Source organism: Tachysurus vachellii, chromosome 24, assembly GCF_030014155.1.
Source record: "Tachysurus vachellii isolate PV-2020 chromosome 24, HZAU_Pvac_v1, whole genome shotgun sequence".
NCBI classification, from domain to species: Eukaryota; Metazoa; Chordata; class Actinopteri; order Siluriformes; family Bagridae; genus Tachysurus; species Tachysurus vachellii.
In genome coordinates, this window is record NC_083483.1 from 12,752,310 (window position 1) to 12,766,314 (window position 14,005).

General features: G+C 37.2%; 1 protein-coding gene and 5 non-coding genes across 9 annotated transcripts in view; all 6 read right to left on the reverse strand.

The window, feature by feature from the left end:
• The window catches only part of cd99 (CD99 molecule), a 29,276-nt gene that overhangs the window by 4,205 nt on the left and 11,066 nt on the right, over positions 1–14,005 (reverse strand). For 2 of the 4 annotated variants that reach the window (XM_060860191.1, XM_060860192.1), the window contains 4 exons: positions 13,682–13,717; positions 12,697–12,732; positions 12,404–12,472; positions 10,752–10,775 (listed from right to left, as the gene is read on the reverse strand). In XM_060860191.1, the coding sequence (XP_060716174.1) occupies positions 10,752–10,775; positions 12,404–12,472; positions 12,697–12,732; positions 13,682–13,717 (165 nt within the window). Of the gene's footprint in view, positions 1–5,197; positions 7,156–10,751; positions 10,776–12,403; positions 12,473–12,696; positions 12,733–13,681; positions 13,718–14,005 lie in introns of those variants that run through there. The other 2 variants (XM_060860194.1, XM_060860193.1) reach the window with 2 other exon arrangements.
• Positions 54–145, reverse strand: trnar-ucu (transfer RNA arginine (anticodon UCU)). Its single transcript is given in 2 exon segments — positions 54–89; positions 109–145. It is a non-coding gene; the product is annotated as a tRNA-Arg (tRNA).
• On the reverse strand, positions 867–958 carry trnar-ucu (transfer RNA arginine (anticodon UCU)). Its single transcript is given in 2 exon segments — positions 867–902; positions 922–958. It is a non-coding gene; the product is annotated as a tRNA-Arg (tRNA).
• trnar-ucu (transfer RNA arginine (anticodon UCU)) lies at positions 1,201–1,292 on the reverse strand. The gene is given in 2 exon segments: positions 1,201–1,236; positions 1,256–1,292. It is a non-coding gene; the product is annotated as a tRNA-Arg (tRNA).
• Positions 3,559–3,650, reverse strand: trnar-ucu (transfer RNA arginine (anticodon UCU)). The gene is given in 2 exon segments: positions 3,559–3,594; positions 3,614–3,650. It is a non-coding gene; the product is annotated as a tRNA-Arg (tRNA).
• On the reverse strand, positions 3,976–4,067 carry trnar-ucu (transfer RNA arginine (anticodon UCU)). Its single transcript is given in 2 exon segments — positions 3,976–4,011; positions 4,031–4,067. It is a non-coding gene; the product is annotated as a tRNA-Arg (tRNA).

Sequence of the window (14,005 nt, forward strand, 5' to 3'; positions counted from 1 at the left end):
AGTGTACATACTTTATATCAAAGTCTAACAGAGGATGTTAAAGGATATAACTCCGACTCTGGTGGGACTCGAACCCACAACCTTTGAATCACTTCACCAAGTGTTACTTAGAAGTCCAATGCGCTATCCATTGCGCCACAGAGCCACATAGCACTGTGAAGCACATAGTGACTGTGACGAACATCTGGCCGCCTTCAGCCGACGTGTGTCAAACAAGGACAGGGTTAAAGAAAAAAACCTCAAGAATTAGACCTTGGGAGAAGACCGAGGAGTTCTTCAGCTAAACACTGAACCTCTATCACTTGAATGCTAGATCAAATTCAAGTCTAATATGGGCTTGTGCTGACTACAACAAGGGTAATTTAGAAGTCCAATGCGCTATCCATTGCGCCACAGAGCCATATGACGTGACACTCCTTAGAAAACCACTTTCAAAAACTTTAATAATCTAAACATTACTGATTGCTATTTTAAAATACAATTGTGTTAAATAAATTAAATCATAATGCAAAAGTTCTCTTAGTTAAATATTCTTCAGCTGAGTGAATTTTCCCAAAGCAAACTTTAAGAAACGTGTACATGCTAATTATTGTGCTGAAATCAGGGTTTCATATCCAAATATTTAAAAACAAAAAAGTTAGATACCTTTAAAAACACTCAGGTATAAAATAAAGCAGATAAATCTTCAAAATAAAACAAGAACAGAATTATTGGTATTAAAGTATCAGTACCTTTGGTAATTCATCATTTCATAAATATTCAAATTACATAAAGTCCTGGTTAAAATCGAGTGACGTTGGACCTTAAGAACCAATGTACATATTTTATTTTTATATGCAAACAGTAGTCATTGAACAACATAACTTCGACTCTGGTGGGACTCGAACCCACAACCTTTGAATCTCTTCACTGAGTGTTACTTAGAAGTCCAATGCGCTATCCATTGCGCCACAGAGCCACACACCCACGGTAGGCACAAGTGACTACAATTAATCTTCCTGTTTCTTTCTATTGTATTAACTTGTGTTAAAAGTGGAGGTATGAAAGTGCCACGTTTGTGTTCGTGTAACCTTTTATACAGTTGATTCAGCCGTCATTAAAATGTAAACTTCCTGGTTAGCTCAAACTTTCACTTCCCCTATTTATGAACATTGCTAACAGGAGATTTTTTTGTACATAGTCATGTAACTGACATAACTTCGACTCTGGTGGGACTCGAACCCACAACCTTTGAATCTCTTCACTGAGCGTTACTTAGAAGTCCAATGCGCTATCCATTGCGCCACAGAGCCACATAGCACTGTGAAGCACAAGTGACTCAGACAAACACTGTCAAAAACTTTATTATCCATTTGCTCTGCTTCTGATTATCCATTAATTCTGTTTCTTCAATGTTGAAATTTGTTCAGTTAGTAAAATTATATTAGCATATATACTGAGAAGCTATTTTTTTCTTTCCAGCCAATAACAATACTGAAGTTGAGGTAAAAAAAGTAAAGTTGAGGTAAAAAAACAACAAAAAAACAAACACCAAAATTAAGTCAAAATGCACTAAGGCAGCTGTAGATTTGCACAGATATTAAAGAATTTTTTTTTTATTTTAAAGCCAGCCATCGATCAGTCAGATTTCAGACGCAAACACCCTGAAGCGTAAGAGGTCACAAACACATTAATCACACAACAATCTGAAAATGTCATCAGGGATGCCAACATCCAACAACTAACAACAGAGGATATATTTATCATCTAATACTGACTTTTCAGAGTAAATCCACAACATACAGAGTTTATCTACCACTAGGTGGCGCTGAACTTTTTCAATTTCCCCAAAATAATGACTGAGGCCCTGTACAGTACCTTATGGTACACTGTTCTGTAGTAATTATTATAATACATTTCACTGCATCACATTACGTTACGCTTCATTATAACACTGAAGACTGAGAACACAAACGAGTTGTTGTGGTTAGAGTATTTACTGCCTGGACATGACAACTCGTTACTTTGGGGACAGCCAACTATTATTCAAACACAAGTGATTCATTCTGTACTGGTGAATCTAAAAAAAAAAAAACATACACATGACATGAAGAGGTGGAGTCTGCAGCACCACAGTGACTCAGAGATGCAATGCTCAGTAATTTCCTTCCCCGCCCAAGAGAAGGTTTATTGTTGTTCATCGTCCAATGATAATATTTTTTTACTAGTCATTATATGTGTTATTATCATATTATAAAAACATCAAAAAGCTATTAGATTAAATACATTTTTGTTTTTAGTAGCTTGTACTAACCTCTATAAAACTGGCACCTTGCCATTAAAAACGTACTACTTGGTTTTTTTTTTGTGCATAAAAATATTTATGGTCTTAATTTGGCATTTGCGATATTGTTCATGTAAATGGTTACATTTCATTATAAATCAATAACCAAGAGCAGTGTCAAAGTGCAAAGTGTAATAAACTAAATAATCAGCTCGCACCCAAAATCATAAATTAAATCTGATTATTATTAGTTTGTGGTGATTTGTGCTGTACAAAAAAAAAGATTGCATGTTTTTTTTTGACACTCCAAAAAATTGCATTCCAGACTAAACTGCTGATATATAAACTGTAATGTATAATATCTTGCAAAATAGATAGATGAACTTCAGAGTCCACTGCTACCAAGAAGAATCAGTGTTTCCAGTCGTTTTAATTCTCCAGTGCTTTAACTCTCTTCATTTGTATATATTGTCTTCTGGTAAAGTAGGTTCCTGACTGTTGTGTACTATCTGCCTAACTCACTAAATAGTGTGATTTGAATTTTATTATATTCTATCACTGTAACTTTGAACAATGTTTTAAACTCATGGTATCTTAAGTATGTAACCTAGTGAACCAGCATTAATGCATCCAATGATAAGTGATTTAAGCACTTATGTATGTCACTCTGGATAAAGGCGTCTGCCAAATGCTGAAATGTAAATGTAAATGTAAATGTTTTGACGGTTGGAAATTCATTTGCATTTAGTTTTGAATGGTTGCGAATCACACATAATGACGTCACTCTTAGTTGAATATAATTGAAATAATAATCCAATAGTGAATATTCTACAACTGGATGAATTTCCTCAACTTAACGTAAGTGTAACGTACATGACTACAACAAAGTGCTTGCTAACTAAAATAGCAGTGTGTTCATTATTGCAATTACATGATAATTATTATGCTGAAACCAGGGTTTCTTTTCCAAATACTTAAAAACTGATAACTAGTTCGATACATTAAAAAACACAAATTGAACATACTCCAGTACTCCACATACACCACTCCTAGATTTCCTTTTTCACTAAAGCAGAAACCGAAACTAGAAAATAAAAATAAAAAATAAATAAAAATAATAAAAAAAATAATAAAAATAACCCAATTATTCAGATTATAAGCTTTAAATCTCGTCATGACTTTTATAAAGGTTTTAGAAATTGCTCAGGTAAAATAAAGCTGATGAAACTTTGCAAAATGTATTACTTGTGTGTATGAACAAATAACTCAATATTTACATGACGCCGGCATAATCTCGACTCTGGTGGGACTCGAACCCACAACCTTTGAATCACTCCACCAAGGGTAACTTAGAAGTCCAATGCGCTATCCATTGCGCCACAGAGCCACATGAGGTAACACTGCTTAGAAAACCGCTTTTAAAAATGTTTCTAAATATAAACGTTACTAAATATAAACCTAAATATTACCATTGGTATTGAAATATCAGCAACATTGGTAGTTTTGGTCATCCATGATTTCATAAATATTCCAATAACTTAGAGTCCTGGATGAAATCAAGTGATATTGGTGAACTTTATAGGACCTTAAGAACCATTGAACCTACTTTATTTTTATTTGCGAACAGTACCAAAGTCTAACAGGAGATGATTTTTTTGAAGAAAGTTAGGAACCAATGTACATATTTTATTTTCATTGAACCGACATAACTTCGACTCTGGTGGGACTCGAACCCACAACCTTTGAATCTCTTCACTGAGTGTTACTTAGAAGTCCAATGCGCTATCCATTGCGCCACAGAGCCACATAGCACTGTTAAGCACAAGTGACTCAGACGAACACTGTCAAAAACTTTATTATCCATTAAGTCTTTTTCTGATAAGCCGTTAGTTCTATTTCTTTATTGTGAAAATGTTGAAATTTGTTCAGTTATTAAAATTATATTAGCATATATACTGAGAAGCTATTTTTTTTATTTCCAGCCAATAACAATACTGAAGTTGAGGTAAAAAGTAAAGTTGAGGTAAAAAACAAACAAACAAAAAAAAACACCAAAATTAAATCAAAATGCACTAAGGCATCTATAGACTTGCACAGATTTGAAAAAAAAAAATATTTATTTTTTTATTTTAAAGCCAGCCATCGATCAGTCAGAATTCAGACCATTTCCCAATAAACACCCTGAAGCGTAAGAGGTCGCAAACACATTAAACACACACCAATCTTAAAAGGTCATCAGGGATGCCATGTTATAGATAAGTCCTGCTCAGAGATTTAATAATAGCAGTGGCTTCTCTAGTGAAGGAATTCAAAATGGTTTCACCTTTCATTTAAGGTTTATTTAAAGAAACTCAAGAGCCGTTGAAGTTAGACACAGGAAAGGGGAGAAAAAAGAAAACACAAATAAAGAGAAATAAACAGTAATAAACAATAAAACATTAAAATCACATTGTCTGCATTCAGTACAAAAACAGAAGCTAGTTAAAATCTATATGTAAGGTAAAAAAATTCCCATTTAAAAAAAGTAAAATCCCATGTGTTCAGAGAAAGTAAAGAACATGTGATTTGATTACATGTGATTACATGTCAGTCCTACTCTTGGTTAGTCCTTGGCCAATAAAAGCTGCTATGGAGTCAAGATATTGCTAGCTGGCTAGCTGTGAGGGACCAGAAGGAAACTACTGGTAAATGTCATGTGACCAAAATGGTGTCCTAATTTAATGTTATTTATTGATTGATTGTTATTTCTTTTTTTGCATTATGTTTCCCATGTAAAAAAAGTAAAATCCCATGTGTTCAGAGAAAGTAAAGAACATGTGCAGTGAGGACTTCATCTCTCATTTCGTCACGTTTCAGAGAACACCACGTGTCTGATCTCTACTGTTCTCCTCCCACTAATGAACACATGCTATGAGTGGTATGTGTTATGACTCATGTTCTCTCTCTCTCTCTCTCTCTCTCTCTCTCTCTCTCTCTCTCTCTCTCTCTCTCTTTTAGGCTTACTGAAATGTCAGTAACAGTGACGGCTAGCTTGTTACGACAACATGTTTCAAAGAACAAAGACATTAAACCCAAGAGAAGCCTCTTAATTAAGAACCTCTCAATCCAAACACCAAAGGTTTTGTCTAAAGAGGGGTTGAAAAACACCTGAGGCGATATCAAAAAGACTATGGCAAAACAAGCAAGAGATTTGTGAGGAAAGCAGAAAGGCAGAAAATGACCTAAATCTCTCATTCTAACAGATTTTTCTGAGGTACTGGGAAAGTTTTCTTTTAAAGTTCGCTAAACAAAACAAAATGTGATTGGTTTCTTTACATGTCAGTCCTACTCTTGGTTAGTCCTTGGCCAATAAAAGCTGCTATGGAGTCAAGATATTGCTAACTGGCTAGCTGTGAGGGACCAGAAGGAAACTACTGGTAAATGTCATGTGACCAAAATGGTGTCCTAATTTAATGTTATTTATTGATTGATTGTTATTTCTTTTTTTGCATTATGTTTCTTATGTGCCGCAAAGCTGTTTGGAGACGATGTCCACTGTTAAAACGCTATAGAAAAAAATTTAAATATGAATTTTGATTGATTTCTTGACTTTAATAACTATTAATCATAACCAACATTTACAAGCCTTTCAGTGCATCTCCATGAATCATAGTCAATCTAATGCAAAATATAATGCAGAAAACTGACATCTACATATGGCATACACTCTGACGCTGATATGAATTCATCTTGTGCAATTATTTGTTTAGACTCATTGTCTTTCTGCGTTTATAATCAAATAAAATAATTCCAAGAATAACTTGAATATGCACTGCAAATTTTAGATCATTTGTGTTATTAAAACACAAATAGGCTTTAATGAACATGCTTGTGGTTGATTATGAAATGTATTTATTAGTTTTAATGGTGAGTGTTTTGTTACTCATTCTGAGATTCAGCCGGTAAAATGCTTTTCGGTTCAGCCCTGGAAAATCTTTACCTAGTTAAAATTTTTTTAGTTGCTAATGTACAAGAAAATCAGTCTAAACGTAAACAATTCAATTTGGAAAAATGTTCTAATTTTTTTTATAAGCTTTTATACAGTTTTGCAAATCATACCGATTTAAAATATTAAAATATTTATATTTAATATTGGAAAATATTTTACAGAGTGTAACAAAAACTTCAATTTAACAAACAATTTCAGGGTGAAACCAGAACTTCAAAGTGTCAGAGTTTTGCGAGAATGGAAAGAGAATTCGATGACATTTTTGGAGAGGAATGTATCATTACGAGCCCCGAGTGAGAGGGAAGACTTCATACCACGAAACCACAGAGGAGCTGGTTTGATCAAAAAGTAGAACCAAACACATTATTAAACCAACACTACTGGATTGGTAGAATAGATTTCATGCAAGCAAAGAAGAAGGGTAGTTCTGCAAGTGAAAAAACAGGTGCTGATGTATAGGAAGGAAAATACAAAGAAGGACAAGGTCTTTAAAAAGAATGAAAGGAAGGAAGGGAAGGTTGGAAAATGGGACATACTTCAGGTAAAAGAACAATTGAGGGATCAAGAAAAAAGCAAATAAGTCAAATCCAATATCCCAAGGTAAGACTGAGAAACTCCAGACAAAGCGTAATATGAACAGAAAGCCCAATAACAGTCTTGCCACCAAACCAGTTTCAGAAACATGTTCAAACATGGCTCCTGATTTTAATGAAATCAGACAGAGAGACCCGCTGCCCATTGGATCATCACGATTGCTTCTCTGCTTCATTTAAGTCCAGCAGTTCCATCAGCTTTTCTAGAAGGGACACTATAACTTGTTTAGAGTTGGCAATCCAGGCTTGGAGGCCTTCTGGCAAGTTATCTCCTAGCAACGTCAGGACCTTCTGCCACTGCTGGTGTAGTTCTGCAACGACAGGATATCGAAGCAGAGATTTTAGGGCACCGTCTCTGACATAACGGACAGCTAAAGAAAACCCAGCAGACCATGCTTTCTATTACATTTTGGAACAACCCAAATTGCTCCATTACTGACTCATCCAAGAACGTCTAGCAACATGTGTGATCAAAATGTAGTATATAGCCAATGAATCAAGGGGTTCAAGCACCAGTAGTCTAGAAGACGAATGTGGATCCAAAATGAAGAAGAAATGGCTTCTGAGGTCACCAAGCACCGCATTCAGAGACCACTGGTATAATTGTTTCCATGCTCTGGACTGTCTGATGCTTATGTAAAGAGTTATGGGACATTTTATTCATCAGAACTACTGTGTTCCTGTCTTCTTCAAAACACAGAAATTCCCACAAGCATTTATGTACAGGGAGCAAACAAAGACCAAATTAAAACTACCAGTGCTTCATGAGACCCTACTGTTATAATGCCATAACTCCAAGTAAGCGCATGCATTTTACTGTATAACCATTCAGTGAGAACTTTCTTTCCCTTCAATCCCTCATAGTCAGACGTCCATCAGGATTTCCATATCTATGTATACATGTGTAAGTCTGAATCAAACCAGGAATGCTTAAATCCCATTTTACATCATAAAATATCCAAATCTTTCCAAATTGTCCATGAAAATGTTTAATGTTCCACCAGAGAAGCAAAAGAGCCAGTTATGTAACCAGTACCGAGGGTGTTAGTTAAGACAATGAAAAACTGAATAAAAAGAGGAAGGAAAAGATAATAAAAGGAATGAAAGGAAGTAAGGGAGAGTTATGGCCCATGTATTAGATTAAAGAACTAAAGGACACCACAAATACAGATCTTTCAGCGTGTGCATGGAGAAAAAAAGAAGGTTTAAAGTCACACCTCAGAAGAAGAGTAGACAGTCATAACATTATTACCCAAGGGCACTGGTGTAGCAGAAAGAACGTAATCATCCACATTGCCAAAAAACATATGCCTAGGCTAGAGCGACTACTGTTTACTGAATATAAATATTATTTTTTTATGTATAAATGTTTAAAATACAGTTTTCAATAGTCTTTAAGCTTTACAGAATAACAAAAAACATATAATTGTACTAGGAAATGACACGCTACATTTCAGAGCAAAGCATTTCCTATGGAATAAAAAAACAATGGCTAATTTAAGCTTTATGCTGTGAACAAGAAAGAAGAAATCTTCAGTTTGTTCTTTGGAAAACTGCAAAGGTTCCACGTAGAACCATTTAATAAAGGGTTAACCATTGATAAAACTTTCCAAATTGAACCCAGAAGCCCATAAAACTATTTAGACCTATCCTCTATACGTTTAGATGTCTATGAGAAAAGCTTCCATCTAGCACTCTTTAGAAGAAAGGCTTCTTTTGAAGACTAGGTCCCTTTTAAAGAACCCGTGTGGAACTCAACATCATGTTTCCACTTCAGAAAAAGTTCCATATAGTAGCTATATATATAGCTATATATATATATAATAACAACTTATCCATATCCCAAAACTCTTAATAACCTTATACCAGCTCAGAAAGGAAAAGCTACAAGGAAGCCAGAAACACTTAAGGAACTCTTTTTTCTAAATGTTATAACATTCAGTTTTCTCTCCCAGGGAACTCTATAACACAGTGTTTTCATAGTCAGATCACCTGAATCATTCAAAGAACCCTTAAGTACTCGTACACTGTTAAAAATAAAGTTGCCAAGAAGAACCAATGAGGGTTTTTTGCTCGAATGTTATAGAAGAACCACTTTTTGGTTCCCCAAAGTAACTTTCAGTAAAAGAAAAGTAAAATAATCCCTTTTTTTCTTAATGCCATAAAAAAAATAATTTATAGTATAGAGAACCTTTTGTGCATTGGAAACATAAGGTTCTTTATAGAACCATATACTGTACCCTGATGAAGAACCATTAAGACTGTATAAGGATGAGTTCCATGACATATAAAGTGGCTTAAAGTAAAGTTTTATGGAGAACCCCTAGACAGAACTTGTGTAGGAACTCTTCATAGAATGCTTTCTCCAAGAGTGTAGTTAAGGTGTGTGTTCCAGTAAGTTACTAAAAAAAAGGTACCTTAGTACATGTCATGTTTCTTTATATTTACACTCAAAAACATAATATCTTAACATTTGTGTGCGGCTGAGATTAACAGGAACTCATGACAGGGAACGATTTCCTTTAGTCCACTATTAACAGCTAGATAAGAATGTAAGTGCTTCTTCTTCTTCTTCTTCTTTCGGCTTTTCCCTTCAGGGGTCGCCACAGCGAATCATCTCTCTCCACCTAACCCTATCTTCTGCATCCTCAACACTTGCACCCACTAGCTTCAAATCCTCATTAATTACATCCATATACCTCCTCTTTGGCCTTCCTCTTTGCCTCCTGCCTGGCAGCTCCATGTCCAACATTCTCCTACCAATATACTCACTCTCCCTCCTCTGAACATGTCCAAACCATCTTAATCTCGCCTCCCTAACTTTGTCCCCCAAACGTCCAACATGGGCTGTCCCTCTGATGTACTCGTTCCTAATCCTGTCCAATCTTGTCACACCCAAAGAGAACCTCAACATCTTCAGCTCGGCTACCTCTAGCTCTGACTCCTGTCTCTTCTTCAGTGACACTGTCTCTAAACCATACAGCATGGCCGGTCTCACCACTGTCCTGTACACCTTCCCCTTGATTCTTGCTGATATTTTCCTATCACACAGAACTCCCGACACCTTTCTCCACCCACTCCAACCTGCCTGCACTCGCTTCTTTACTTCTTTCCCACTCTCTCCATTACTCTGGACTGTTGACCCCAAGTACTTAAACTCCTGTACCTTCTTCACCTCTTCACCCTGTAACCTTACTGTTCCACTTCCCTCCCTTTCATTCACACACATGTACTCAGTCTTACTACGACTGACTTTCATTCCTCTTCTCTCCAGCGCAAACCTCCACCTCTCCAGGTTTTCCTCCACCTGCTCCCTGCTCTCACTACAGATCACAATGTCATCTGCAAACATCATCGTCCAAGGAGACTCCTGTCTGACCTCCTCTGACAACTGGTCCATCACTATAGCAAACAGGAAGGGGCTCAGAGCCGATCCCTGATGCAGTCCCACCTCCACTGTGAACTCCTCTGTCTGACCTACAGCACACCTCACCACTGTCCTGCTCCTCTCATACATGTCCTGCACCACTCTGACATACTTCTCTGCTACTCCTGACTTCCTCATACAGTACCACAGCTCTTCTCTTGGCACCCTGTCATACGCTTTCTCTAAGTCTACAAACACACAGTGCAACTCCCTCTGACCATCCCTATACTTCTCCATCAACATTCTCAGAGCAAAAATTGCATCTGTTGTGCTCTTTCTGGGCATGAAGCCATACTGCTGCTCACAAATTTCCACCACCTTCCTTAGCCTAGCTTCCACTACTCTTTCCCACAACTTCATTGTATGGCTCATCAACTTTATCCCCCTATAGTTGCTGCAACTCTGCACGTCACCCTTATTCTTAAAGATCGGCACTAACACACTCCAGTGCTTAATATAAGTGAAAGAATGTGTATTTACCTTTAGGTTGATCGTTATGAGCATCTAAAAAGACAAACGTAACAAACAAATGTAAGCAACACATGCATGCAAATATTTGACAGTTTTTTCTGTATAAATGTCTCTATATTAGTGATATAATCAAATAAGAATTCATTATTATATTATATATTAGATCACATGGAATAATACAAAAAGGTTTTGTGAACAGAAGGTTTTTTAGTGGTCAGATATGAAGCCCAGGGGACAAATAATGATCATAGTTACACACTGTGGTTAGATTTAATATATTTCAAAGGAAATCCCACACATAAGGTCCAGGAACATTTCTTTATCTTCTCCTGATTAGAAATGCAAGGGTACTTGAATGTACATGAGTATATGTTTTGAAAATACATATAGATATGACTAAAGCACTATTCGGACGGGACTAGTTTTCCAAACGACGTTTGAGTTAGAATTTTTTTCAGCCGACGTCTGTCATTTCATGTATGGATTCGGATGGAACTAACATCTCTGTGTTTATTACGGAGGTAGGAGTGTCTGTGTTTTACATGTGGGCGTTGCACAAGACCACATGTCCAGGATGCGTGGATTGCGTATGGGTCATATGACTGATCAATAAACTTGAATACCGGTGCGCTAGGGTTGACACGGTAGTTTACGTTGACCAAAACAGACAAGAAAATTTTTGCTCTGGAATTTTTACACAGGTCGTGTGAGAAAAATCAGACATGGCAGATTCGGACGGGATTAAAATCACAAAGTACGTCTGTGAAACTGAAATTTCTCTAACGACCCCCTGTAAAACTAGTCCCGTCCGAATAGGGCTTAATACTGCTACTGTCACTAGCTAGCTAACTAAGTGCTAGTAATGAGGTAGCAATTTTTCTCAGATAAAAACATGTTCGATTTCAGCACGAGTCTAGAATTTCACAGTCAGATTTTGAACCATTTATTTAATAGCAGATTAACCAGTCAACTAGTTAACTGTAAATAATTGTCAAATTCGTGTTTTCCTTCATCTTCCAGGCTAACACAGACAGCACCGCATGCTAACTGTAAACCAGAGAACAACGTAAATAAAAGTTGCTAACAGTTACTAACTTGAATCTTGATTACAATGAAAAGCATATTCACAAGTTAAAAATCTAATAAAAAAAATGCTTTCACGGACTGTAACCATAACAACGCTCTAGGCGGTCCTAGCTAGTCTAGCTTGCTATCTAAATGAAATAAAATACATTAAGGTAGATAAATTTTACTTATCATGTACTAGTGTACGTCTCTAAAAACAGCAATGTTTGTGTTTTAGTTATATTTATTTATATTTATTATTTTATTTATATTATTCCTTTTTTAACTCAATTTGGATAATTAGCAAAACACTCTGTACTCCATGTTTGTTTTTCTAACGTGGCCTCCATTTTGTGACCTGAACAATTAAAAATCCTAATCCTAATGCCACGCTGAGCTTTTCTGAATAGTTCAACTTCTTTCAATTCTGGAAGCTCCACTATCCGTTAGAATCCTATCCCTATCCCTTTGAATTTTTTAGAAAAAAAAATCTGATTGTTAAGTAGATGGTGTAAGTCTATTTTTTATCAATCACTTTTTATGAAAATTAAATAATGTTGAGTAAAAAAAAAAAGACCAAAGAGATGAACATGTACCGTCAGAATAATCCACTTGACTGGCATCAGGGTTTTTACCATCCAAAAGATCATCATCAGAGAAGCCACCTAAAAAATATGAAGGATGTTACCTGGATGGACAATACACACACACACACACACACACACACACACACACACACACACACACACACAGGCACAAATACGCACACACAGGCACAAACGTTCACACACACACGGACACACACATGCACACGCACACACACACACACATACAAGCATGCACACACACACACACACACACACACAAAAAACAGGCAGAGTGTCCATACCTCCACTTTGTGGTGGGACTACAGGTTGCTTAGGATCTGCAGAAACATACAGCGTCAAATGAAAAACTCAGCATCTCATCTCAACTGACCAACCCTTTCTGTAGATACAGTGTCTGCAGCGCGCGCGCACACACACACACACACACACACAGGCACAAACAGATGCACACACACAGGAACAAACACACGTGCACACACACACTCCGGCACAAACATGCGCACACATACACACACATGCACACACACGCACACACACAGACAAAAACAGGTGCGCACACACACAGGCACAAATACACACACACACAGGCACAAAAATGCACACACACACATGCACACACACACAGATAGAAACAGGTGCACACACACAGGCAAAAATACACACACACAGGCACAAACACACACACACACACACACACACAGGCACAAACATGTGCACACACACAGGCACAAACACACACACAAACACACACAGGCACAAACATGTATACACACATGCACACACAGGCACAAACACGTGCAAACACACAGGCACAAATACACGCACACACGCACACACACACACACACACACACACACACACACACACACAGGCACAAATAAACACACACACAGGCACAAACCTGCACCCACACACAGGCACAAACAAGTGCACAAACAAACACAGGCACAAACACGTGCACACGCACAGGCACAAATACACGCACACACAGGCACAAACGCGTGCACACACACTCACAGGCACAAATACACGCACACACAGGCACAAACGCGTGCACACACACTCACAGGCACAAATACACGCACACACAGGCACAAACGCGCGCATACACACTCACAGGCACAAATACACGCACACACACACAAGCACACACTTATACACAGGCACAAACACGTGCACACAGGCACAAACATTCACACACACACATACAAGCATGCACATACAAGCATGCACACACACACACAAAAACAGGCAGAGTGTCCATACCTTCACTCTTTGGTGGGACTACAGGTTGCTTAGGATCTGCAGAAACATACAGCGTCAAATGAAAAACTCACAACTATTAGAGAGACATTATTGCACTGCTGCTTAAAGTAACATAACATCAGTGATGTTTAGAGACTTCTGCTACCTGTGAAGTACATTACACACTGAAAAATACTGAAAAAAAATTGCTGCCAAGAATTTATACAACTGACAAATTGAATTTGAGGGATTAATAACAGAACATCTCATTTCATCTCATCTCAACTGACCAACCCTTTCTGTAGAAACAGTGTGTGCATCATTCAAGCGCACCCACACACACAC